The sequence below is a fragment of the Beta vulgaris genome, chromosome 7, assembly GCF_026745355.1.
Source record: "Beta vulgaris subsp. vulgaris cultivar EL10 chromosome 7, EL10.2, whole genome shotgun sequence".
In the NCBI taxonomy this organism is placed as follows: domain Eukaryota; kingdom Viridiplantae; phylum Streptophyta; class Magnoliopsida; order Caryophyllales; family Amaranthaceae; genus Beta; species Beta vulgaris.
The window spans coordinates 55,308,916-55,336,150 of record NC_079208.1 but is presented as its reverse complement, the minus strand read 5'-3'; the positions used below and the strand labels follow the sequence as shown (position 1 = coordinate 55,336,150).

At 33.7% G+C, this 27,235-nt stretch overlaps 1 protein-coding gene and 1 long non-coding RNA gene across 2 annotated transcripts; both read right to left on the bottom strand.

Annotated features, from left to right (window-relative positions):
- Positions 1 to 5,768: 5,768 nt before the first annotated feature.
- LOC104899874 (ubiquitin carboxyl-terminal hydrolase 8) lies at positions 5,769 to 17,217 on the bottom strand. The gene is made up of 13 exons (XM_010687163.4): positions 16,806 to 17,217; positions 16,445 to 16,690; positions 14,733 to 14,874; positions 14,025 to 14,084; positions 13,852 to 13,947; positions 11,918 to 12,268; positions 11,678 to 11,818; positions 11,361 to 11,531; positions 9,312 to 9,569; positions 9,050 to 9,198; positions 8,184 to 8,744; positions 7,082 to 7,355; positions 5,769 to 6,383 (listed from the first exon to the last, which is right to left on the bottom strand). The coding sequence occupies exons 1-13, from the start codon at positions 16,889 to 16,891 to the stop codon at positions 6,228 to 6,230; spliced, it is 2,691 nt and encodes an 896-aa protein (XP_010685465.1). The 5' UTR covers positions 16,892 to 17,217; the 3' UTR covers positions 5,769 to 6,227.
- A 2,326-nt stretch (positions 17,218 to 19,543) lies between these two features.
- On the bottom strand, positions 19,544 to 24,125 carry LOC125491655 (uncharacterized). The gene is made up of 3 exons (XR_007268392.2): positions 23,325 to 24,125; positions 22,540 to 22,604; positions 19,544 to 21,830 (listed from the first exon to the last, which is right to left on the bottom strand). It is a non-coding gene; the product is annotated as an uncharacterized LOC125491655 (long non-coding RNA).
- Between the last annotated feature and the right edge of the window lie 3,110 nt (positions 24,126 to 27,235).

The following is a 27,235-nucleotide window of genomic DNA, read 5'->3' as shown; positions in this document are numbered from 1 at the left end:
TTTTGGTTTTTGTAAAATTTCATCGTTTGAGTGATTTGTATAATGTAAATTATGCAATTCTATGATTTAAGTTGACTTGTGAGTGATTGTTATAATTTTATTTCCAGTATTTTTATTTGAATCCCCCTTGGTTTGTAAGTGATTTGTAATTTACAAAGGAAAAGGGTAAAATAGTCTCTTCATTCGGGGACACCATAGCCCCCTTCCCTTATATATAGAGATATGTTGTACTTTAATTCTTGAATGATATTTTACATAAACCTCTTTACCTTGATAATTAATCGCTATTATATAATAGAAAGAGATAGGTCCAAATATATGTAAAAGTTTCATTATATATAGGAAACATATGAAAAAGTAAATAATTTTTTTTCCTTATCTAACTTCTAAATTATGATTTCACTACAAATACACCTTTTTTTCCTTGGTAACTCTAAATTATGTTTGCACACATTGATATTTAAAATTTTCATCGTTTCAATTTTTATCCTTTTCTAGATTTTAACACTTTGAGCTTCAATTATATTTGAAATGAAATTTTGATTTTTTTCATACACAATTTGATATTGGATTTTTTTTGTAGAAAAACAAAAATCGTTACTTTTCGCAAATTAATTTAGTTTTTTTTTCTGAAAATGGATTTTTGCAAAAATTGTTCGCAAAAAGTTTGATATTGTTTTGTTTTTCAAAATTTATTTATGAACATGGACTTTTTGCAAAAGTTATTGGCAAAAATTTTAATATTGGCATTTTTTTTAGAAAAAACTAAATTTGTTTTATATGAAAATGAATTAAATTTAAGTCTGATTGTATAAAAGCCTTTTTGAACTCATTGTTGTCATCTCCATTTTTTTAACTACATAACAGTCAACTAATTTGCTATTGTTTATTTCAACTATGTGAAATAATTTTGAAGGTTAAAAGAATTATGTACCTTTTTCGAAGTTCGCAAATTGCCGATGGATGAATGTGTGATATCGCCGTCAAAATCTTATGCTTTTCTCAAATTTGTGTTTATAGGTAACTTTTGTGAGTATGTAATTGTGAATGGTTCTTGAGAACAGTGATTCAGTAAGTAAATTTTTGTAGTAAATGTTTTTGTATGTATTGACATTCTAGGTTATTAGTTTTACTTTGTATGTTAATTTTAAGTTTTAATAAAGTTTCTGATTATTTGAGTGATTTGGTGTTTTTATAACATGATTTTCTTAATTATGAGTGATTTGTAAAGTTTCTTCTTTTAAGTGATTTGTGAGTGAGTGTTAAATTAATTTTTGGTAGTTTTTTTGAGTCCCGATTTTAATTTTGAGATTTCTTTTGTAATTTAGAAAGGGAAGGGGGGCAAAAAAGTCAATTCAAAAGAGGACACCATAGCTCCCCCCTTCCCTTATATAATAGAGATATATATACTGTGTTATTACTGAAAGAGAGAAAATTAAGAGATCTAATTTTATCCACACCAGGAACACATAAAAGTTAAGTTGCCCACAATTGGCATGCATACATCAAATGCTTACTTATTCTATTAGTCACCTTTTTTAACATGTGTGTAGGAATGATGGGAGCATTATATTCTAAAATTTTCTTAGGATTGTAGATAATAAAACGATAACTATATATATATATATATATATGCAACTTTTAAGGTTACACATATGAAACTAAGAATGGAAATATTAAGTATTAATTATAGGATTATGCTACATGCAGCCCTTAGGCCAGGGTTGCATATAAGACATAAATACATTGTTTAAAATGGAATTTAGTTGTAAATTTATGACAAAAGTTTGTATTAATCTATGTAATAAATGATCATTTAATGCTTGTTTTTTCCATTTTTAGCTTTTTATATGCAGCCCTTAGGGCTGCATTTAGCTTTTTCTTTAATTATATTAATTGATGCATTATTATGTCATAAATTTTTAAATCAGTTCTTAAATTAGAGGAACACCTTTCTTTTCTTTTTGAGAGCTTTACTTATTTCAGAATGGAAGAAGTACAATTTCAGATAAGGTTTTAGTTTTGAATTCCCGACAAATTCAGACTCATTTGTTCTTTTGAACTATATTTTCGGACGGAGGGAGTATTTACCAAAATATAATCAATACTGGTATATTCAACACTTTTCACCAATTGCCTACTTATTACTGAGGTCTGAGGTACGGAAACTTTTTTTTTTTCTCTTGAAATAACAGTTGAAGACGATTTAAAGAGTAGAGGTGACTTATCACATATGCATGCATCAATGCATGTGCTAATCTACCAATAAATGACTAAATGAGCTGCCCACCTATAGGCGATAGTAGCTTCATATACAATAATTGTTAGTTAGTTTCAATTATATAACACTAGCCTTCATATGCACGCGATGCGTGCGTTAATGTCAAAATTTGTTATTCTATCAGATACTCCATTCGTACTTTATTTATGATTAAACTTAAATGTGAAAAATTCAACAGTTAGATGAATTTAGATATATTAATTCGCTAATGTAAAAAATAAAAAGGTTGTGAGTGATTGTTAACATTAATTTTTTGTGAATGAATATTGAACATAAAAAACAAAAATAATGAGTTGGTTTAACTGAATTAAAGAATATCAAAGGTAGTGAATGTTCAGACTTTTCATGTGCACGTTATGTATGCCATCTTTTTTATAAGGTATAAATATTTTGTCCATTTAATTTTTGATTGAAGTATTTGATGCATATACCATTTTAAACTTGTTTTAAATGGCAAGTTGGAATGAGAATTTTTAAATGATTTGTTTTTGTAATTTTTTTCTTTCCATTAATTAGATCATTAAGGGTATTTTAGTCACTTCAAAAGAGGACACCACACCTCCTCTCTTGGCTTATATAATAGAGATCATTAAGACTATAGTGATTGATGACTGATGTGATTTCTCAAATTCCTTTTTAGTTGAAGGAAACTCTACTACGGAGTTGCTTTTTGCACTATTTTAAGTAGCAATTCTTATCAGAATTACTGAATTAGTTGTTGCTTCTATCGTTGACGGTGATAGTCAGCATTCATGTTGTCAAATTGCCTTAAGAATTGAATTAAGATGAGCGTGGAGCCGTGGAGTTATAATATTAGGACTCATGTAGCATTAGTTACTTATCATTACAACCTAGTTTAATTGTATATGTTCTCTAAACAAGTGACATAAAGTTAAAAGTACTCTCCATCATAAATTCATAACGTTCGCAACTAGTTCTTTACTTGAATGGATGATCAAGGCTATGTTTAGTTCACCTGAAATTTTCTGATCTGAACTTATCTGAACTTATTTTTTCTGATCTGATATGAACTGATCTGATCTGATTACAAGATCTTATCTTTTAGATTTTTCTCAATATATAAGAAAAAATATAGTCATGTGGGGTCATGTTTGATTCGTCTCAATGAGTACTTTATTAATATTCAATTATTATAATTTTTACTAATATATAATTAAAGATATTTAATAGTAATAATGATTTTTAAATATAAGTATGATCTGAACTGATCCGATCTGATCTGATTAGATCTGAAATAAGCAAAAATAAGGTGAACTAAACATAGCCTAAAAGAGTTTGTTTTGTAAGAGACTGTCTACTTTTAAATTAAAATTAAGTAATGGTAAACCTAATATTTTAAAAAAAAAATTAGCTCAATAATGGTTAGGTTAATTTTTTTCGGTGACTAGTTTAATCTAGTACTAGGTTTACTTTTATATTAAAATTAGACCTTCTCTTTTAATAATTTTTCTAATTAAAATAGAAGTAATATTTCAAGTTTTAGATATTGTTGAACGATTTTCCAATCTAGTGTTTAAAAATAAAATAATGATTTTCAATTTAATTTTCACCATAAAAATAATTCCATAATGTAGTGTTCACGTAAACTTAAACAACAAAGCCTATTTTTTTTTGGTTTCGTATGCAAAAGTATGCTAGAGCATTAATCGAACCATGGTATGGTAACTTAAGTCACATCAACATCCAACAACTAATCATCCTCTCCTCTTACATAGTTTTTCGTTATATCTAAAATATTTCGAGAAAAGCAAATTCGTTGAACTAATGCACCCAAAAAAATACATTACACTAAAGAACTTAACATTTTTCATTTTCCCAAAAAAAAAAGAAAAAAGTTGTCGACCCCAGAATGTCATATGTGTGTTATATCCTTCAAATTAAGATATTTTGGGATCATTTTCGTATTTTTTTGGACCGAACTATTTTTTTTTCTCTGAAACCTTTTCAAGGACCTTCGAATGACTTGTTAGGAGTTGGAACCCTTCCCATTGCCTCAAAATGCCTTCTCCATATTGTTTTGCATCTCTGTAAATCAACCTTGAAATGGCTCCGAAAACCACCATAGCTTGCTCGATAGCAATATAGCATGGATATGTTCACCCCATGATGCATCCCGCGGGATCCATTGTGACCCATGAAATGTTTAAAAGCGTTACATGCAACAATTTTGGGGGCCATTTCCCATGGAATTTGCTACTAGAATCTTAATACGTCAAGAAACATGTATTATTTGCTTAAATTTGGCTATTTTGGAACTTTTTGGACTTTTCGGGCTCAATCATGTTTCTTAGTTATGACTTTCATCATTGTAGATTTGACTACTATAGTTGCACTTGCAATTTACGCTAAAACTCATAAGATACATATAAGTGAGAAATTGAAGTAATTTCGACTTATAATATTTGTCTATATACATTAGTTTTTGTTAAAATTCATAGCTTACATATAGTAAATCTACATAACCAAGTTTGCTTGGTCGAGGTGGTGGGAAACTCACCTCGTGACTTGGAAGGTCACAAATTCGAACCCCACTACCTACTTATGCTTGAGAGTAGGGATTCCCAGTAGGATCCTTCTTCTTACCAACGGGTCCCCAGTGGGGCCCGAAAAAAATAGTACATCTACATGGTTTTCTAAGGTAAGGAAAGAAAAACAAGCTCAAACCTTAATTATCCTTTTTTTAGGAAACGTTAATTATCCTTACAGATGAAGTATAAACGTTTTGGGACGACTGCCAAACATGAGACAGACAACAAAACAAGAAGGAAAGTAAAGCTCTCTAATCTCGCAAAGATACGAAACACCAAAGCAAGAACCAAAATAAAAAAAAATAAACCAACAAACCAAACGTAAAACAAAGACGGTCAAGGCAAACCTAAATCAACAATACCCTCAAAGAGAAGAGGATAGAAATGGAGGCAAAGACGAAGCTGAGGCTGGCACTGACAGAGTGGACTATACTCCTAAAAATCTGACAACGGTGGAGGGGACGACCAATGATAGCAACTCGGACGGAGATCAGCATCAAACCCAACGGAGGATAGGATGACAACACACAACATACACCAATGAGGCATATCAACATCAAACAACAATGACAGCATACACCATATAACAACTCTTGATTGCGATGGAGAAGAAACTCAAATATCAGGCATGAGATTGATTTGAATACCTTCAATCTAATTTAAGCAAATGAGTTGCAAGAAAGACCAAGTAAATATAGTTCGAATGCAACAGTTCCAATAGGAGAGGGAAACTAAGGAAGGACGGAGCATATCTCTCTAATATGTTGAGAAGATCAGAAATTTAAGAATCAGAGTGAAACACAAATCTCCGATAACAGTAAAAAAAAACTATCCTAGTATTTACCTATATCATTCTTACAAAAGTTTGATGAAATACAGACCCCGAAAATAAGAATAAATGCATGAAATAAAAAAGGAGTAATAACATAAAGAAGCCATTAGGAAAACAATTTCTGATGGATTGCTTATCAATTGATCCAAGCTATGTTACATCTCTTACAAAAAACAATACACTGCTTTGGGTTGTGAAGCTCTAAAACAACCAAGCAAAACAACCCCTTCAACAAAGAGAGAAGAAAAAATGACTTCAGGTAATTGTAATTCCTGAGAAAAATTGGGTTAGTATAACTAGAAAATTTTCTCCTACGGAGTTTACAGATGCTCATCCTAGTACCAAACTCAACTAGCTATTATCTGTCAAGCCTAGCATGATCAACAAGGTCCACAGTTTCGAGTGTCGCCATTGGCCATTGACAGTCGAGGAGTCCCGAGCATCCCAGAAAAATAATGCCAAAGTGCTAATAAATTCTACCCTTAATTAGACTGTTTCTCAGAATAGTGAATAAATTAATCAATTAATTAATTAAATAAATAACTGGAAGGCTTTGTAATATGAGCTACTCTAGAGTATGAGTATCAATAGCGGAGGTTTGTTTGTTATGAATCTGCACCCTTCTATAGAAAAGAACATAAGCAGCTGAAGTCTTTATCTTCTCGTCATTGATAGGGTATACAGTGCTGTCGTCGAAGTCATACCACCGCCCACCTCCATGCTACAAGATCACAAGGTTAAAAGGTAGACTAAGTACATGTGTTTGCATACAAATGAGAACAGCAATAAAAACTCTATATTAGAAGGAATAAATCCCTGCCTACTTAAGCCTATATTACCCTGACTTGGCACATTTGGTGCTGCACGCATGCACCCTTCTCGACAAAACACAACAAGGGTAAGGTGACCTTGATACCTTACAATATGACACTCCCTGCCCACTATATACAACGAGCGAGAGAAACTTAACAAATTGCAACCATGAGTGCTAGATATATGCATGGATCTGTTGGCTTTACAGAAAGAGTTCACATCAAACCAAGTTATTTATTGGGTTTAGGACTCCTAATTTCCTTATTAAATAAGTTCCATATTTAAAAATATAGAGTATTCTTGATAAGATTATACTCAAGAATTTGGAGTGTCATATCAATGCACCCATGCTTATATTTAGGAGAGTCCTAAATCTTGAGACCTGATGAGTTGGACACTTTGATATGCAAGTCAAGTAAACATTTCTTTTTTTTTGAAAGGAAGTCTAAGTAAACATGCTAGAGCTGATAATCAGGTAATGCCACTGGCATGTAAGAGAAGCTACTAGAGTTGAGAAATGAAATTAAGTTGATTAGAATAAACTTGTAGCTTTCCGAACCTACATGGACTGAGAACATTTTTATGTGCACGAGCAAAAGAACTTACATGGACAAAAGCAGTGTAATGACCACCACCCAAGCTTCCATAGTGATTGCTGATCGCATAGAGCACATAGCGAAATGACGCTTGGGTACTCTTGTTAGCAATATACATGGACAAATCAAGATCATCAACTGGGAAGTCAACATATGTCTCCAGCTTGTTTTTTGTATATCTGCTGTATGAAAACCTTTTCAAGTGAATGACCAGAATTTCAGGGAGTCTCCAAAGGTCTAACTTTTTGGAGGCCTGACGATGCTCCTTACAGCCAGGACAGTACCTGGTAGCAAACAGCAGAACATATAGTGAAGATGATTTCACGATCTAAGTCACAAACCACAACATGTTCAAAGCCCATGCAAATCTACAAAATGATGTCAGACTAATGCAGGAGAAGCAGTAGCCAAACTGTAGAGAGTCTTGTACCATAAATCATGCATTAAAATATGTTCAAAACTCATGAAAAAGCTTCCCATTGGCAAAGAGATAAAGGAACAAGGCACCAGGAGACAGTCACCTTGGTTTTACCACTTTATTACATGATGCGAGAACTGAAAGAAAAATAAAAGCTTGTCCATCAATTACCAAACAAGGAAAACTCGCTGAGGCAACAAAAGGTATCTTGGAGGAATAATTCTGAGCACTTAAAAATCATTTGAGAAGCAGCCATAAACCCAGCCCCATATTGATGACAAAGCATAACACGTGTGCCTAGAACATCTTAAAACTTCATAATCTAAAGAAGTTTGGTTGACAATTGAGAGTATGGAAACGAGTATCTCAAAGACATAACCTCGAGACTTCGCTAAAAGATTTTTCCATCAAGAGTGACAAGCATATGGTTTTATTATGGACTATCAAAGTCACTGTATTTTCAATATCAGACAGCAAAGTTCGACAAATGACAAATTCTGTTCATAACTACATATGCTACAACTGAACCTGGTTTGTGTTAACAACAATGGAAGAGAGCTCATGTGCCTTCATGACAAATGAATATTCCGAAAAGAAAAGCGTAGAGAATTTATAAATCACTTCAAAGGAATAGATTGTCACATAATAGACAGAAAATGAGAAGGAAAAAACTTTCTTACTAAATCAAACTTACCACATGTCTTCAGGTCCAAGTGGCTCCTCTTTTAGAAAAGCTTCAAGGCATCTATAAAGAGATACTATCTCCTGTGGCCTTTTAGCCAGAAAGCCAGACTTGAAAATTTCAGGCAGAGTGCTAAGAAGAACAGTATCATAAATTTTAGTCTTCTTCTCCGGCCAAGAAACAACCACATTCAACCGTCTTGGCAAGTCCTCAGATGTTACAGGATCCGTCATTTCTATCTTGGAATTCCTGGGAATCCCCTTTTCATCTGTAAGGTAGAATAAGAACTCACTTTCAGCTGCTAACTTAACATCCTTGCCATTCGCAACTTTAGCATCATCACTTGATTCAGTAACAATATTATTTGCAGCAATTTCTACCATATCCTCAACTACAATGCTTTTGGAGTTATCTTGATCATGTAAAGTATCCTCATTGGGCATGAGAAATGGACTAAGCAGCTTCATGTACAAGTTACACAAATCTAATCCATTAATCTTCTCAGGTATTCTAGCCACAAGAGGAATCCCAAATGCCTTCCATCCAGAAGTAAGTTTCTCGTGGACATACTGCCTGTAATAGGAGTTCTTATCAGAAAAATCAGGAAAGAAGTTCGTCGAAATAAAACATAGGACCTTGTGTTCATGCATGGAGGCAGAGGGACACACAGGTGCAATGTTAAAAGAGTCAAAACTTTTTAATTCTTCACACATTATTCTTAAGGAACTCAATAGATCACATTTCACACATTATTCTCAAGGAACTCAATAGATCACATTTCACACATTATTCTCAAGGAACTCAATAGATCACATTAAACTAATAGCAAGTGGTTCCCTTTTGAAACAGACAGGTTTTAGAAAGAACATGATACTCACTCTTCCATCTCCTGATGCATAAACACAACTGTAGCTTCTTCCTGAATAGCTTTAGGAAGCCGATAAGCAACTAGACGGTCCTCATCTCTAATCAAGGACAATGAGTCAGCTGGATCTTCCAAAAAACGAATAATACGATGATTGTATATCTGCAATGATGAGTCGTAAGTGATAGAATGAAGAAGGTGGAGATACTGACATTTCAACTGTCACTATCTATCTATATAAAAACGGATTTCAGTGATACATTGTTGAGTTATACCTCAGCCACCAACAGTGTCTCATCAATTTGCAAAGAGCATGCAGTGGTCAAGGCCTTAATAAGGTCTTCACATTTCCCATATTTGGGCACAGAAACTGTAACCACGATTGGCATGGTGCTACCATCAGTATTCATCACAGTAATGTTCATCGTCCGCATTGTGGTAGAAGGTAAAGGTAGTGACAGATACATGAATGGATCAAAAGTAACAGAAACCTTTTTGCAAACTGGACAAACTAATGTGGATCTATATTGACCCTGCAATAAATTTCAGGAGGTGTTAACAGCATTATAAAGCCTACAACAAGATCAAGGTTGTTGTACCTAATAAATTACCACTGTCAAATAGATGTCTCGTGATCTTTGTAAAAGGATATGTTTAAAAAAGAGAGAACAATTCCGCATAAGTATTAAAATTCTTAGTTTTATAGCTTCATGAGTTCAAAGGAGGAAATTTTCGAGAACATATAGACCACTAACTAGAATAATTAATTATACTAATTAAACTAAATTATTGTTCTCTATGAACATCGTTGCATAACTAGGAAAAGTAACAACCTACCATGGTTGGAAAAAATAGTTCGATTTAATTTGATTACTTCTATATTCTAATTAAAAAAACAAATTATCCATTTAAATTAATAGTTGAACTAAATTGGAGTATTTTCTTGTCTCAAAAAAAAAAAGGGTACAATTCCTAATAAACAATATACTCCCTCCATTCCTAAAAGTGCTTCTAGAGAATGTTACCCTATTTGGACAATAAAAACTAAGAGAAAGAAGTACCGAAATATAAGACAGAAGTACTAGAAATTCCAAAAGTAAGAGAGGAGTTCTACAAAGTCAGAAAAATAATGCAAAAAGTGCATTTACCTAGTGCAAAAAGTGCATTTACCTTGGTTTCTTCCCATATTCCTTATAGGAAGACCAAACAGGATCACAGGGAGTATAGCATAATTAAGGGCTAAACGCAATACTGTAACTTATATTCTTTCTTTTCTTTTAGCCCGCGCATCACGGAAGGGTATTAAATTATCGAATGTTAAAATAGCTTTAGTTCATAAATCAAAGAGATATAATACAGTTGGTATACGTAATTTATTCATAAAAGTACTCAAATTATACTAATTGCCAACTTTAAAATGGTTGAAATTTGCTTTAGAAAAGAAAAGGGAACATATGGCATGCTCCTTAGCCACGGAAACAGCTGGAACTACAAATTTTCATCACCTAATCCATGCAAAATAATGCATTTTGGCTTTCAATTTAGGGAGAAAAAAATGATAAAATTTCACATATGTATATTCTAGCAGTAACCTTGGTTCTTACAGCATACTACAGCTTAACTAAGCTCTCCTCATGTCATCTCTCTCTTTGACTCTCATCCTCCATCCTATCCTTTCATCCAAGAATATCTCTCTCGTCAAGCTGAAAACTTAGGCACCAATAAACTTGCTCTTAAGTATGGTAATATGTTTAAGCATTACAAGACAGGACTCCTTGTGATTCAGTGTACTTTGCAAAGGTTACCCCAGGCTATTATCACCAGAAAAAAAAACACATAACAGGAGGGAGGGAAAAAGGAACACTGGGAAAAAGGTAAATAAATAAAAGGTGGCAGAAAATATTCTCCTTCGGTTAATAAATAAAGGGTGGCAGGAAATATTCTCCTTCAGTCTGAGCAAGATTTTCCTTCTACACGCACTTCGAGGCATGAAAGAGACTAGTTTTAGTGTGTGTTTATATTTATTACAACATTCCAATATTAATAAATATTCAGACTCGCAAGCATAACCATCTCTAAAATAGAGAGCACATACGCAAGTCAGGAAGCAGCTCATATTCGGTCCACCATCTTAATTTTCAAGCTACCTCCACATTTAAATGGAACAAACAATGTAGCATAACTTCTCATCCTTCAAGAAGAGAAATTTCATTGCGAAGCCAACAGGGTCCAATATAAGAGTTTCCATAAGCAAATGGAATCCGACAGCATTCAGCAAGGGAAACAATCACAAATTTGAAGATACTCAGAAGGAGCAAACTTACTTGACAAATATCGACAATGATAGAGTCATTCCGAGCCAGATGATTCTGCCAATACTCATCAGCTACATCCTCGTCTGGTTGACCATCTCCATCCTTAGCTTCAACATAAGGCTTTAACTTCACACGATTCAGATCTTCATGGAGTCCGTCCAACAAAAAAGCTAGCAATTCCTATATATTCGAATTTATTAAGATCCTCCATCAAGAATGATTATTCTTCAAATTATCACATATATTAGTGGTATCGTAACAGATACAAGAAGGGGGGGAATGAGAAGAAGATATGCCAAAAATTCCATATATAACAGCATACTAACTTGTGAATCATGCTGATTGAAGCCACTAAATTGAGGAGCAAATCGGCAGAGCTTCGATTTGAATGTCCGTGGTGCTACTGGAGTCGCACCAGGAGCCCACAACTTCCTTATTAAATCTCCAAAAGCCAAAGCAATCTCACCCTAGAGAGAAGGTAGAAACATTATTATCATAATATTTTTAAGGACAGCATAAAAAAAATCAAGCACAGTAAGAGTCTTTTGATGGAAAGAGAGACATACATCCATGCCCAATGGATTATCATGATTAATTTCTTTATTGTAATCTCCATGAAAATAGTCGACAAGTTTTGACGTGTGTGCTAGGCACTGAAGTGCACTATTCATGAAACATGTATTTCCAAGATTTTGCAATCCCGTCAAGCCCAAAGAACCTGATTCGACAGAACTGCTACTAAAAGTATAGGAATTGGTCCTAGGGAAACGATAACTGTTCCCAGTGCTACCATTCGTTGTCGTAGATGCACTGGAAGAGGAACCTGCACCACTAGCGAGCTCAGAGAAATCATCTCTCTTCCCATCTCTAGACCTAGGAGAATCTGACAACCCATAAATTTGCAGTTCCAGAAGTATCTGTACAAGGTGACAAAGAACCCAAAATAAATACAGTCAAACATGAGACATCTATTTGACATCTGATTTTATAAGCTGACAGAGCTGAAATAAGTATCAGACATACAATTTTATTAGAAAAAACAGCACCGACAATGAATTCAAGATCAAAGGGCAATTATTATTTTAATCTAGCGATAATAGGGACAAGGTATTTCCTTCTTATTATTCTTTTTTTATTCCTTTTTATCATAAACCTTAGTGGAGGATGTCCGATAAAAATTTCTAAAGGCAAGCCCAATCCACAAAAAGCGGTTGTGGGCATATACAATAATCAGGATGTTTACTTCCATGTCTTTCTAACCAGTCTATTCTTACTTCAATCCAAGTGGCTTATGTGTGATTTGCGGCAGCCAAGAGATCAAAAAGAGAGAGAAATTATGGGAAAAAGGAAGGTCAAAATCCTGGCACTGTGGCAGCCAACTCATTCAAGATGATTGAAAATTATAAAATCACAGTCCAAATCAACATGTTTCACACTAAGGCCCTGTACAGTTCATTTCAAAATAATAATATTCAATAAAAATATGTTATGTTCAGCAAAAGAAGTTATATTCAGTAAGTATTAGTAAACCATATAAGAGAAAATGATAGAGAATCGGCAAACATAAATTCAGTTCAGTGAAAATTAGTTTCGTTCAGTAAAAGTCAGGTGAAGTGAACAGGGTCTAACATATACTTTCAGCCAATTCAATGACACTGTTTTCAGGGTTCTGCCAATAGTTTACAGAGGAGTTATCCAAGGATTATCCAAGGATTACCCAAGGAGAATTTAGTCATTTGTTGAGGTCAGGAAGCTGCATCACATGGCTACTAAAGGGATGGATAAAAACAAGAAAGCTTCAAATCGAGGAAAGGTAACACATAGATGCTTCAATCAGGGTTCTAAGAATTTGCAGAGTCATACTTTAGTTGTCAAATTTCTTCCATTAATGGTAGGTACCTGTCTCTAGATATAGCTCAGTCCCCAAACTAGATACAGGAAAAACGGAATTGCTCACTAAGTCTTATCAAACCCGTCTGAATGATGAGTGCAGTGTTCAGTTCAACACTGAAAAATGATCCTAAGAGGATATGGAGCACATACCACAATGCACTAATGCATTCTTATGAACCCATTTAGTTCCTTAAGCATTAACAGAGTTTTACAGGGTGAAAAAGAAGATGAAGCAATATCAATATCTGTATGAATTTGACTGAGCAATAAAACTATAAGAGTTTGCCAACCTATCGATCCAGAATGTATCATCAATACGGCATGCAGCATATAATCTTCCACCTGACATAGGAGTCCCTTACTTCTGGTTACTAGAAGTCCCTTTCTTAGCATTGTTATTAAACATTTCCGCGTTTTATTTACTTGCTGTGCAGTAAACACAGTTCAGGGAAGATTTGATAGGATTATCTTGTTATACTATTTTGTTACCCCTCTATCTGAATGAGCAAGATCATTTTACCTGTAATACATGCAAGTGCAATCTCAAGACAAGGGAATTGAATGCAGTTAGAGCTCGGAAAATACCAATGAATAAGTGATAACTTACCTCCTGATCTGATTGGCGCTGGATATCCTTTGGAGGTGAGCCATTGTCACTCATAAGATAATGACTTGTCCTACCAGAGAAGTCCCGTATGTGCAACTACGCCAATGAAAATAATCAGATACGACTTCATTTTGTTCTTGAAAAAAGAAAAGCTAATACACCAAAATTCTTACCAACTCAGCCTCAATATTAAATATTTTGCAAGCACGTCTAAATAGTTCAGCAGCATTGTCCTGGCCAAAGTGTGCGACAAACAGTATTATGAGAAGAAAAAAAGAACACATAATAATAGACAAATGTAGTAACAAACAAATAAGCTGATTACTAAAATTGTTACTCCATGTAAAAAAGCAGAATTTGCATTGACTGAATTGAACCTATTTTACAACTCTCCTTAGCTCGGACTTATATTTAAACTTCTACAATCTACAACTCGTAATCTGATAAACAAAACATTCTTGAAAACCCTAATACTAAGCAATGACTACAATAAAGGAACAGAAGCTTGATGTAAACAAATGGAAATTTAGCAATTAAAGTTATGTAGAATACATTGATAATTTATAGAGTAAGGCGACAGGGAAAAATAGGTGTTTCCCTGTTTTTGTGTCTTCCAGATTGATCTTTAGGTCAGGAAGGTAATCAGAGGTTTTCAGGCCTTCCCATGGTAAGGATAATCAGATAGCGTAGTGCAGTAAAAATTAAAATCAAATGTACTATAGGCCATACAGTCAAGACCCAAAAGGTCTAGATGGGGACACACAAAAAATTAGCTGAAGAAAGATTAAAAGCTAGATTCACATAAATCTCAAACTATCTTAATCAGAATAAGTTACCCTGTGCATCAAATAAAGAGACATGACTGGTTCACAAAAAATTACCCTTTTGCTTATCTTAACTCCTAATGAGTTTGCTTCTCGTAAAACAGAAAGCCTGAGTTGTAAAGGGTAGACATCTGCTATATCAACATCACCAGCTGAAAAGCTTCCAACGCGCTTCATTGCATTTTTTGAGTCACTATGCCTTCATAGAACAGATTCTAAATATTAATCCAAAATATATTGAATTTTTTTGAAAGAAACAGAAGATTACCTGAAATTTTACTCTAGCCGCTTGTCTAAAATAACAATTTGCAAAAAGTATTATGTTCAGTATGAGTTGATTTCTGACTAGAGATCAGACAACTTAAGCACAAATACAACAAACTCGCCTTAGCTAGAAGCTAAACCTAATCTTCAATCAACATTTAAAGTTTCAAACTGAACATATACGGGTAGTAAAGGTGAAGATCATATAATACGAAACCCGCATAGGTCCAATAAATATTGTGTGATATGTCAAATTAACCATGTAAAAGAATTTCACAACATAATAATGCAAAGTATATAATCTTCCAATGGTAAGTTCAACATATTAGAAACAACACCCTTATCAAATATTCAAATAGTAAAGGTGGTTGCCTAAAGGTGTTTTGTGTGTATTAATGATCCAATTTACATAAAACTCAAGCACAAATGACAAACTTGACTGCATTATTTACAGTTGCACTGATGTACAAAAAAAGTTATCTACTATCATTATGGCAGCTATTATTCTCTTGAAAAATAGACTGAGTTACTACTAATTGTTCAGGAATGACTGGAAAAACTGTGACCCACTACAGGATATTGAGTTCTTGTTATTCTTATAAACTTCAAACATCAACATAGCACATTCACAATTACCATCATCAAAGTAAACGAGCCCAAATCATAATAGGGCAATCTTAAACCTTGGATTATACATCCTCTACTTCTCATGAACTATCACTATATAACAGGCTAGTCAACATCTCCAAAACAAAGGCTTAACAAAAACCATCTTCACCAGTTGCAAAAATGACACCGGTTACACATAAAAACCCCACCTGTGACCCGCCAGTCATAAGAGACACTATATTATTCTGTCTAGACTCTAGACATGGTGTAAAATCTTATCACTAGCAAGTAAAGCAAAATTATAAGTTCACATTGCAGCAAATTTACGGATAAATCGGCACCATAAACTTGCATTAGCAATCAGTTATGGTATCTGCTAATATGATACTACAATATAGCATAGGCATCGTATTTAAATTGCAAATAAGATATCACCTAAATTAAAGATAAGCATTAGTCAATTACATCAGGCGACCATGTTTATGTTCAAATTGCAGTTCACTTACATATAAATCTGCACAAAAAACTTGCATTAGCAGTCAGATATGATATTTACTAATATGAAACAAAATAGGATAAGTTCTGTATATAAACAAAGTATCACCTACGATATAAATACGCATAAATCAATTGCATCACATTGGACCAGATTTAAGTTCAAACTGCAGTCATTCTACATAGAAGTACAAATCAACACCATAAATTGCATTAACAATAACAATCAGATATGACATCTACTAATACGAAACAAATCAGCATATAAAAACAGTATATAAATCCGATATCGCAAATAACACAACAAAGACTAATAAGTTCAATTTGCAAAATATACTCCAAATAAATCAGCACCATCAACAAAATGAAACAAAATAGTAGCATAAACATTGAAAACTCACCATTTAAGAGCTTGCAACCACATTTCTCCAGAAACTAAAGCGTAATCACGACCAGAAACTCCAACTTCACCATTGTCATTACTACTTTCCTCCTCTCTCCTAAGATTGAACAAGAGATCCGAGCTAAAAATGTTGTTGATCAGCTTCATCGCACCGGCGTAAGACGATGAAGGCGATGCACTGTATAAAACCCCTCTCTTCCCGCTAGAATCACTCGTCGATGCATTTTGCGCCTCTTTCCACCACCTTCAAACACACAAATGTCGTTTTTCCCCAATTCAATTCAATTCAATTCAACAAAAAAAAGGAAAAACCTAATAAAGAAGTTGAAATCATCAAAATGCAAGAAAAAAAAAATCACCTGAAAGGTACCAAATAAACTCGCTGTTCGTCGTTGACGACAGATTGAGCTACGCCGGCGGAGTTTTCCGGCGAGAGATACTCCATTTTTCCGGCGGAGGAGAGAGAATGCGGAAAATTGGGGATTTTGTAGAGACGATGAAGTGTGAAATTGGGGGAAATGAAGAAAAATTAGGGAAGGAATCGAAAATTAGATGCGAGGGATTTTGGTATAATCGTTGTTAAAAAGAAGGGGGGAAAAAGGTGGTAAGAGAAGGTGAGTGTGAGGGTGGTATGTTTTACTAGTGAGAGAATGGGTGTGTGATTACAAGAGTATGATGGGATTGGGAAGGGGGACAACGACAACAAAGGAAGTGTGTCAAAGATGTAGTGATGTGTTTTTTATTGCTTTTGTGTTGTTTGGTATGTTTTGTTCTTGCATTGCATTTTTGCATCTATGTCTTGTGTTAAGGATGGTTGTGTTAAGATAATCATATTGATAAGTATATTGTGCTAAATAGTAGGATTCATATTTTTGGTAGAGAAAGCGCTGAGTAGAGTGGATAAGTTTTAGAGTTAAAGAGGGATTATGTGATTGAAGAGGGAAAGAGGTCGATTTTAGTATTATTTATTTTTATGTTTTATTTTTTAATCATTGTATATCTCTCTTTATTAAGATTATTCATTTTGGATAACGATGTTTTTCTTTTCGTTGAATTCTCATTCTTAGGTGTCTTTGGTGTTATAGGTTAACCACTTCCTTTTCCCTCCCCGTCTAACTCCTCATCAAATTTGTCCTATGCTTGGTGCGAAGCTTTTGACATAGGGGTGCTCTTGAAAACAGGAAGTGAATAGGGTACGGTCGATGAACCTGACCTTGCGCACATGCTAATTACAATAAATCTTAGCTTCAAAACGTGTAAGCGGCGAAGGAAAGATTAGGCTGAAAGAAGAAGAAGTGGAAAGAAATAAATAGTTAAAGATTAATGCAGGATGGTAGAGCTAGAAAATGGCAAAAGAAAAAGGAGAAGTATGGGTGCAAGAACTAAGCATAATAAGGAATTTCTTTCCATGCGGATGCGGGTTAAGGAAAATGATGTGTAGAATAAAGAGTAGCACACAAAGAATTTGAATTCGAGCTTCAAATGAATCAGGCTACTCTCAAAGATCTGTTGTCTAGCCTAGTTTCTTTCCATCTAATCATTTCCTTAGATTATATAATGGATCATTCTCTCATGTTTGTTCGTCTGCTCAAGTTTCTTATCTCGTTGAAGGATCGTATTGTATGAAGTTTTTCCTCTAAAACATTGATCAATTCTTAAGTTCACACTTCATCATTATTAGATGCAACATTTTCTGAGTTTATGTAAACATTTACAGTGAGGGTCAAATGCTAATATATTTAAGATCGATGTTTCCCCGTATATGATAATATGAATATTTAATTTTATTTCTATTTTTGCAACGTTACAATTGTGCAACGTATATAGCCCATATGTCATTCTTGTATAACATGATATGGTGTTGAGCTGGGATTTCGTACAGAGCAAGTGAAGAACGAGCATATAAACACAGAGATGGACCCACTAAGGTGGAGTTTATCAGAGTTCAAAAGTGTTCGCTCGACTATCGATTGGCAATTTACTGCAACTACCTACTAATACTTTCAAAAGGACAAGCCAATAAATTAGTAGAGTCCATAGCCAATTCAGCCAATTGGGATTGCACGGTGATAAATAAATCTCTCAAATAAACTTTTTTGAAATCATAGAGAGTTAGAGACCAAATCATAACTAATTCTTGAAATGTTTATCTTAAATACATTGAAAGAAATTTGAGCAAACAAACTTTTAGGCCCTGTTCTTTTAGACATATATTTAGTTTAGTTCGATGTTACGATTGTCAAAACATATGGTTGTAATACTATATAAACGTAGGCACTTCAAAATAGTTTTTCCATCGTGTATACATGTGTAATTCGCGATGATGATAGAGATACACATTTTTATCTCGCATAATCAAATTCAAATGTCAATTTTTTTGTTCACGGGCCCACTTAATCCTTTAAACATTTTATAAGTGTCAAAATTAGAGGATAGCTCTTGATCTTTCAATAACAAAAAAAATCAACATATTATAATTGAGCTTATCTTATTATATTCCATAAATCTACGCACAGATGAAAATCAATTGAAATAAGTTTATCAATAATATATTAATTTAAAGTCCTAATATTGGACAATATGCTAAAAGCGTACTTCATAGTAGACTTAAGTTTCAAAATGACTCCAATCAAAAGTATATTGCTCCACATTTTCTACAGTCTCGAAAAATTAAGGTAAGTGAACTTAAGAGTAGTTTTAAGTTGGGGTAATCCCCTCACAACGAAGAGCACTATATAGAAAAAGCAAAGTATGTAGCAAAAGGTATTGTAATTGATTTACACTATATTTCATTAAATATACCGGTCTAGAAATGCTAATAACATTATATATTATTCAATGTCTATTTTCTCTTGTATCTCTTCACCTTTGTCTTATATATTAGAGATCAAAATTCACTATTATTACTTTTAGCATGCAACTAACATTTTTAAATATAAATTTTTGTCATCCATAACATAGTGATCGATGCATGATGTAACATGCCGATAATTCTCTATTTTCCAACATACCTTTTAAATATAAAACTTAGAGAATTATCAAAGTATTATCGTCTGTGTAATAAGGTATCGACTTATTCAAAATTTTGCAACGAATATAATAATAAATAACTTTAGAAATAAAACATTGTCAACCAAAAAGTCAACTTCAACAATCAAACCAACATAAAGTCAAAAGTCTACCTCAAATGTAAAAGTCGACTATGGAAGTCAAAGTCAATTATAAAATGTAAAGTCAACACAAAGCTCTCCAAATTCTCGAACCCATAATGCATCATTTTCAAACCTGTAAACAACGATGCTTTGTTGATCCCGAGAGAATGCTTACCAACTAGGTCATCACATGATCAATAAGGCATAGCAGTCATGATCAACACATACACACAAAGCACGTAATCAGTAAAGTTGAGTACTAAATAGTAAGTAAATAATTAATTAAAATCTAACATGATACTAATACATATTAAGCAGGAATAGATAATAACAATAACATCGCATACTACCTTTAGTGAACTAAACTCCACAACTAATAAATTAATTAATTTAGATGGAATATTTAATGGAACGAGATGTCTATACCAAATTCAGTCTTCAATCTAAAATACGAAGTATGGGCGCGACTCCATACTCCCATGACCTACGATATCGAGAAACCTCTAAGATAAAAGTAGGTTATGATAATCAATCCGATCCCAAGAAAAGCCATGAGCTACCACCATGTACTCCAACTCATACTTGTTCAACACTTTAGACATGCACGAGTCTAAAGTTATTGCTATTCACGTTTCCCTTCTAATGATTAATAATTTATTTACTTGTTATGACTTACAAGTAGGACGAATAATATAATCATCAAGATACACAAAGTTCCATTTTTATCTTAGTATTAGATAATGTGATCAACAACTTAACAATCCAATATTAATTCCAACATTAAGTCCATAACCTTTATACATGTAATAATCAACTTACTAATTAAGGCCCTCGTTCCTCATAAAGTAATTAAATAATTCAATGGGAAAAAATGATTCAATCATGATCCAATACCAACATAAATATTAATCCCTCATGTGAATTAATAAAATAAAGTTCTCACATCTCATATGCTTGCATCAATATTATTTCATACAAACATAATATCACCATCATAATTAACATGCTTCACACGACATAAAACATGGAAATCCAATTGAATATAAATTACATATGAACTAAAAATATTTATATACATGATACTACATAAATCGCATCCTTAGGACATGATACTAATCCAACCATCACATATGTATGTGTACCTTGTGTAGACAAATCGAGAGGCCACTTTCACAAGTTTAAAAGTCGCCTAAAGAGAATTCTCCGCCTAAAATAACCAACATAACCATAAACCAATACTCTATAACTTTTCTGCAATATTAAAATACTTTAAACCCTATTTGAAAGTGTTTAAAAACCTTTCCCATCATTAAAACTTAATTATTAAAGCCTCCTAATAGTACCACTGTATTAGTTGTTAAAAACTCATACGTTGATCATAATAACTCCATTATAATAATTCTTACAAAATTTTCAACAACTTATAATTTAATAAAACCCTTTTTTGAACACACTTAAACATAATTTAAATCATAAGAATACTCAATTTCATAAACTATAATATACTACTATGATTTTCCAACTTATAAAATCCTGAAAATCCATGCTTTGATACTTAAAATCTCAATTCAAACACAATAAATAAATCTAAAATTTAATTACTTTATTATATAAACTACATAAGCTTAGATTTATATTTGAATCATCAAACTATAACTTTAAACATAAACATATTAAAACAGTTCTTAAAAATACAAGCTTCGCATTGAATATAACTTGAGGAGGAAGAAAATAACCAAAACCAAGGAAAGGAGGGAGACACACTAGAACAAGAGGGAGGCGCGACTGGCGGCGGCGGTGCTGTCGGCTGTTGTTGGCCGAGTGAGGAAGAAGATCGAAAAGAGAGAGAGAATAGGGGGAGGCCGAAAAAAAGGAGAAGGAAGAGAGAGAAAATAAGTATGGGGAAAATTTTGGGGTTCATATAGTTTCCCTATTATGGGCTTAGGAAAAGGTATTTCGGCTAAAATAATATTTAATGGTTGGGTGATTTGAGTAGTTGTGTAACGCCCCGACAAATTAACATGACCTTAATCGCCAGCGGAAGCATAACTTAATCATGTGGGTTATGGCCCACAAATAAAATAGTAGCCTAAAATTTAAAATTCACTATACAATTACTCATCGTAAAATAATGCTGGTTTATCCATCATACAAAATATCCTAAACCCTCATAGAATCATACGAAATCTCCACAACGCAGTATAATAGTGATCCATATCTGTTCTTCCATACCTAAAACATAAAACAAAACGTCGTGAGCCGAGGCTCAGTAACATACTACTCTAACATCGTAAATTCATTTCACATCATTTTATTTATAAACAGGGAGGAGAGAATAAGTAAAACATTTCACAAACATAGCATAACATGTTACATTATCTTCTTTATCATGTTCATCATCATATATCTTTTACTTTGGTAACTTGGCTAGTACATCATAACATAGGGGACGTCTCCCACTACATAACCGTCAGGCGGTCACATCATAGGTGACACTTGCGGTGCCCGTATCATTTAAACCGTCAGGCGGTCACAACATAGGTGACACTTGCGGTGCCCGTATCATAAAACAGTCAGGCGGTCACAACATAGGTGACACTTGCGGTGCCCGTATAAAACAGTCAGGCGGTCACAACATAGGTGACACTTGCGTGCCCGTATCATACTGCCAAGAACCATCTTTCACTGTACTTTATCATGTTTCGTCTCTTTTTACATAGCATAATTACATTACATCATTGTAATCATAATCATGAAACATCATTAAAATCATAGTGGCATCATACTCATATTTTCATAAACATCAAAATCATTTCATATCATCGAAAATATCATATTCATAAAACCTTTCATATCCCACAATCCATACATCAACAACATAGTGCGAAATATCATAAAACATCATTCGAAAGGGATTGTGGGTGTTAGCAATAGACGTTACCTGAATTCCTGCTTACCAACCATGATAGCCGGGGGAGGCTTGTAATATCCTTTATCTTCTTTAATCTATTCAAGAATAGTTTTATCAAAGAACGTTTCATTATTTAGCTTTTAAGCCTAAATATTAGTTAACGCTTATTAAGGTCATAGCTGTGATTATAACATCGTAAATATCTCCTTAAAGGTCATTATTTCTTAATCGTTAATAACTTTTTAATCAATGTGACTCTTTAATCAACTAATTAGGTGAAATAACTCCTTTAGCTATATTTTTAGAAATTAACGAAACGTTAAAGTTATATTTCTACATATTATCTAACCTTTCGAAAACGTATCATTATTCTAGTTCATAGTTAATAACTAATTAATCATCCATTAATAAATTAATTAAGTTTAAAGTTATAATAGATCCATTAACATTATTTTAATATTATTTAGTCAATTGAAACTAACAAGTCAAGTAACTAATTATTATAAGTGAACTTAAGGATTATTGAAGTATTCATAACTTAAACTCAATTATAACAGCAAGCTTAATGAATTATTTTTAATTAGTTTTAAACAACTCAACTAGTTTAGAAATCATGAATTATAACCCAATAATAGATTTTAGTAAATAAGTGAGCTGGTTTAGTAAAACTAACTAAATCAGTCTTTTAACAAGTCCAACCATCTTTAGTCCAATATAGAGTTATCCTAGGCCCAAAACTACATAACTAGCAAAAGACATTTGGGCTTAAACTTTAAGAAATCAGAAAATTAAGAATGAAGGGGAGCGTCATATACCTCTGCTCCATGAGCAGGGTCGACAAGTGTGAGGCAGAGTGACATCTCCGGCGAACGGCAACCACGAGCAGAGACGGTGCGACGGCGAGGCGATGCGGCGTGCAATGACGGTGGCGGATGGAGTTCGCCGGTGCTTGCGTGGTATAGCTATACGCGAAGGAGAAGGGTGATAGAGAATGGTGCGAGGAGAGAGAACGAGTGCTTGCCGGTGCGACGGATGGCCGGCGAGTTGCGCAGGTGGTCGGAGAACGACGGCGAGGCTAGGGGAAGGTGCAACGAAGCGCGGCGCAGGTCAGGCGTCGCCTGAGGTGGCTGATGGGGGTGTCGGGGGGGGGGGAACCGAAACAGAGGAGAGAGAAAATGAGTATGGGGTTTTCTTTTTTTTTTTTGGGGGTTCCTTGAGTCACGCTTTCTGACGAATTGTTGACCGAAAATTGGTGGTTCGTAGGTGGTGCTATGGTGGTGTTGCTGTGTGAAAAAATCCTTTACGAATTTTTAACTTTCTTCTTCTCCTCTTTTGTTTCTTGATTTGAGGTAATTCTGATTGGAGTAATGTTGATCTGTGTGGTATGTTTGAGCACATAGGGTATTTATAGCCATTGTTGGAGCTCAAAACCATGAGCTTTGTTGGGTGGTTTTTGACCAAAATTAAGGATGTAAACCATTGAGTTATGGCATTGAATAGTATGTCTACTGAAATATTGACTTAGGTGAAGGTGTGAGTGAGTTGGGCAGAGAAAAAGCTGATCAAGTTTGGGCATGTTTGCCATAGGAGAGGAAGAAATGAAGTAGGAGGAAGAAGCAGTAAACTTTTTCGGTTTAATAATACTTTCTTTATTTTTCTTTTAATTTTATGAAATCAGAAAATGGTCATTGTTTCAACTTTCAACCACCTAGTTGGGTGATAGTTAAATATAAGTCTAATATTTTATGGTTAAACAAAAGAATAGGATTACCCCTTTTTTTTACAAACTCTAGTAATTTATGTTTAACATAACAAAGGAAAAATCTAAATTTTAGTCAAATTAGTGATAACTATATTGAATTAATTACTTAAACATGGTTAAGTTTTTAGGATATTACAAGTTGAGTTCCTCTAACCCAATTTAAAATCCTTTTTGCTAAACCAAAATGTGTTTTAAGTTATTTAAATCATTTTCAAAGTATGACTAAATAAAATATTTGACTTTTTAAATCATTAAATAATTTCTTTGACTTTCAAATAGTAATTCTTTTAGGAAATAAATTATTTAGATAGTAATATATATATATATATATAATATATTATATATATATAATATAATAATATATATATATATATATATAATATATATATATATATATATATATATATATATATATATAGCACGTCAGTTCATATATCAAGTTAATATCAATTACCATTATTTATGTATATACATTGAGGATTGTCGAAGTATGATGAGTAGGAGTGAGCCCCGAGAATGCTCGCCTGAATTAATTGTCCGTACGTCGAAAACCTGAATGACATGGTTAGACTATCCCGGGGGTTGTTTCGGGATCGCCCCTCCGACGTTCAAGTAAGTTGAGGTAGAGAGATAGACGCTCTAGTTTGTTAGGTGAGAATTCAATACATGTTCATTGATGAGATTGTTGGTATTTATAACATTGGGAATTCCTAGATAGGTAACATTGATGGGATGAACTTTCTTGGATCAATGGCTAAGTTGACTTTTCAGACAATTGCCCTTTACAATCCGAATTGTGGATTCATAGACAACCTTGAGGTAGGTCAACTCCCAAGCAGGACCTACTGTGCCACCTGTCTGATAACATCTAATGACGTGGCATAAACATTGGGCAGGTCCCTTTATTGAGCCCAAACCACCATAGCTGAGATGTAATCTCAATTACTAGTGAACACACATAGATAAGTCTTTTAACTTTAAAGGACATAATCTAATTATTAATTACAATGCTTGCTGTAATGTTTCATGTTTTTTCATTATGGGCTATATTGTTTCCTCTACGTGCCTTTATCCGATTGTTATTATAAAGCTTAAGTTCCTATTATGAGCAACAATTAATCAGCACTATAACATTTTTTTACAAAAACTGTAAGCATATTAGATTAAAAAAAAGATATGCATAGACAAAGATATCCTTAATTAATTTGCAAGAAATCTCTAAATACATATAACTAACCCCTACATATAAACATAAAGATTGTACTTTCATTTGATGATTTGATGGACCAAGTTAGCACCCCTAGTCCATGAATAATCCATAATATTAGACTTTCTTCTTAATTAACAAACGTTTTTAGGTTAATAAATACAACTATACCATAAGATATAACATCATAGTCACTAAAACTTTTCCGTGTCGTGATAACTCATAAGTCACAATTATGATATTTCCCCACAACTATAAATTTAATCCTAAAAGAATAGGCAAAAAATCGCAAAAACGTACCATTTAACACGAGATTAGCACATAATTAGGTTAGAATTTCAAGGTATTGCACAGAGTTCGAATTCTCATCCCAATAATATGTTGGCCATTTACTTCTAAAATGTTTAGCCTTGTACCCAGTCTCTGAGCTGGTGTAACCTGCAGGTCAGTAGCCTAGCTATAGCTTGCAAAATAGACCTGCACATGGGGAACCGATGAGAGACTAGTTCCAATCCGAAATAACGGACTGAAATAGAGTTGGAACCTGAAAGCAAAATAGACTCGAATCAACCAGACCCGGAGTGACCTGATCTGAATTGACTCGATAACGACGACCCGAGTCCGGACTGAAAAGTTGTCATATTAGTTACTTTTTAAACAAATTTAAGAAAAAAATTGTCATTAAATCATATATATGGTTTAGTCACTGTCCATTAATCATTTAACTTATCTCATTAGTCTTATATGTGCTTTATTTATTTGCGAGATGGAAAAACCCACACCGCATGATCCGAAAACGACATGGATCCGAGCGGACTCGCACCTACCCGACATGAACACAAATTAACTCGTTTATGACCAGACCAGTATGACCCGTTTGCCACTTCTAAACCTAACAGGGGTTAGTCTTCGTAATAATTACATTTTCTAATAATAATAAAAAAAAGTCCCATCAATCCAACTACCAATACCTTTAAATCCAAATAACCAAGATTTTTTAGAATAAAGTAATTGTTGAGAAACAGTGGAATGAACAATTCCACTGTTTACATGTGTGAAGTCCACTGTTCACATATGTGCGAAGTCCATTTTTCCTGCGTGCATTTAATGCATGTCAGGTAATTTTCTCCCGTGTTGAAAATTTTGCAATTGTGCACAGTAGAAACTTTGCCTATATATACCAGTGTAAGAAATCAGTTTTACACATCAATGCAATACAATACTCTCTGATATATTTGCATAACTTCTCTCTCTATTTCTCATAACACGTTATCAGCACGAGTGTTCTACCGGAAATTTTTTTAAGGTATCTTTAAAATTTTTACATCCATTTTGTTTTTAAGTTTAAATTTTTTTCTCCAAGCCCAACCCTTTTACTACCCGAACATGGACCAACAAAGTAACGGGATTAACATTGTTTTACACAATGTCTCTGTCTCGGGTATTTATTTTTGGATAGAGCGAAACAATGTCCATTCACTACCAACCCAGCGAGGGGAACTGTAATACAGCCCCGACCCAGTAACCGTAACAACGGTACAAATACTCATACCAGAGAAAACCCACAAACCCCTGTTCCCAACACCAATAATAACCCTCCTATACAACCAGCTGAAAATCAACCTCCGCCCAGTAATAAAAGAGATAGAGATGAACAGGAAGAAACTAGTAGTAAACGTCACCATACTACTAACGCAGAAAACAAATAATTTTAACGCCACCTTCATGGAGGGCAAGGACATTTTATTTACGTTATT

Bases quoted from the DNA above. Each gene is read 5' to 3' on its own strand.
- LOC104899874 (XM_010687163.4), bottom strand. From the start codon at position 16,891: ATGGAGTATCTCTCGCCGGAAAACTCCGCCGGCGTAGCTCAATCTGTC. The intron at 13,948-14,024 runs GTAAGAATTTTG...TCATTGGCGTAG, and splicing joins TTAATATTGAGGCTGAGTTG to TTGCACATACGGGACTTCTC. The intron at 11,819-11,917 runs GTATGTCTCTCT...CCTTCTCTCTAG, and splicing joins ATAATCCATTGGGCATGGAT to GGTGAGATTGCTTTGGCTTT.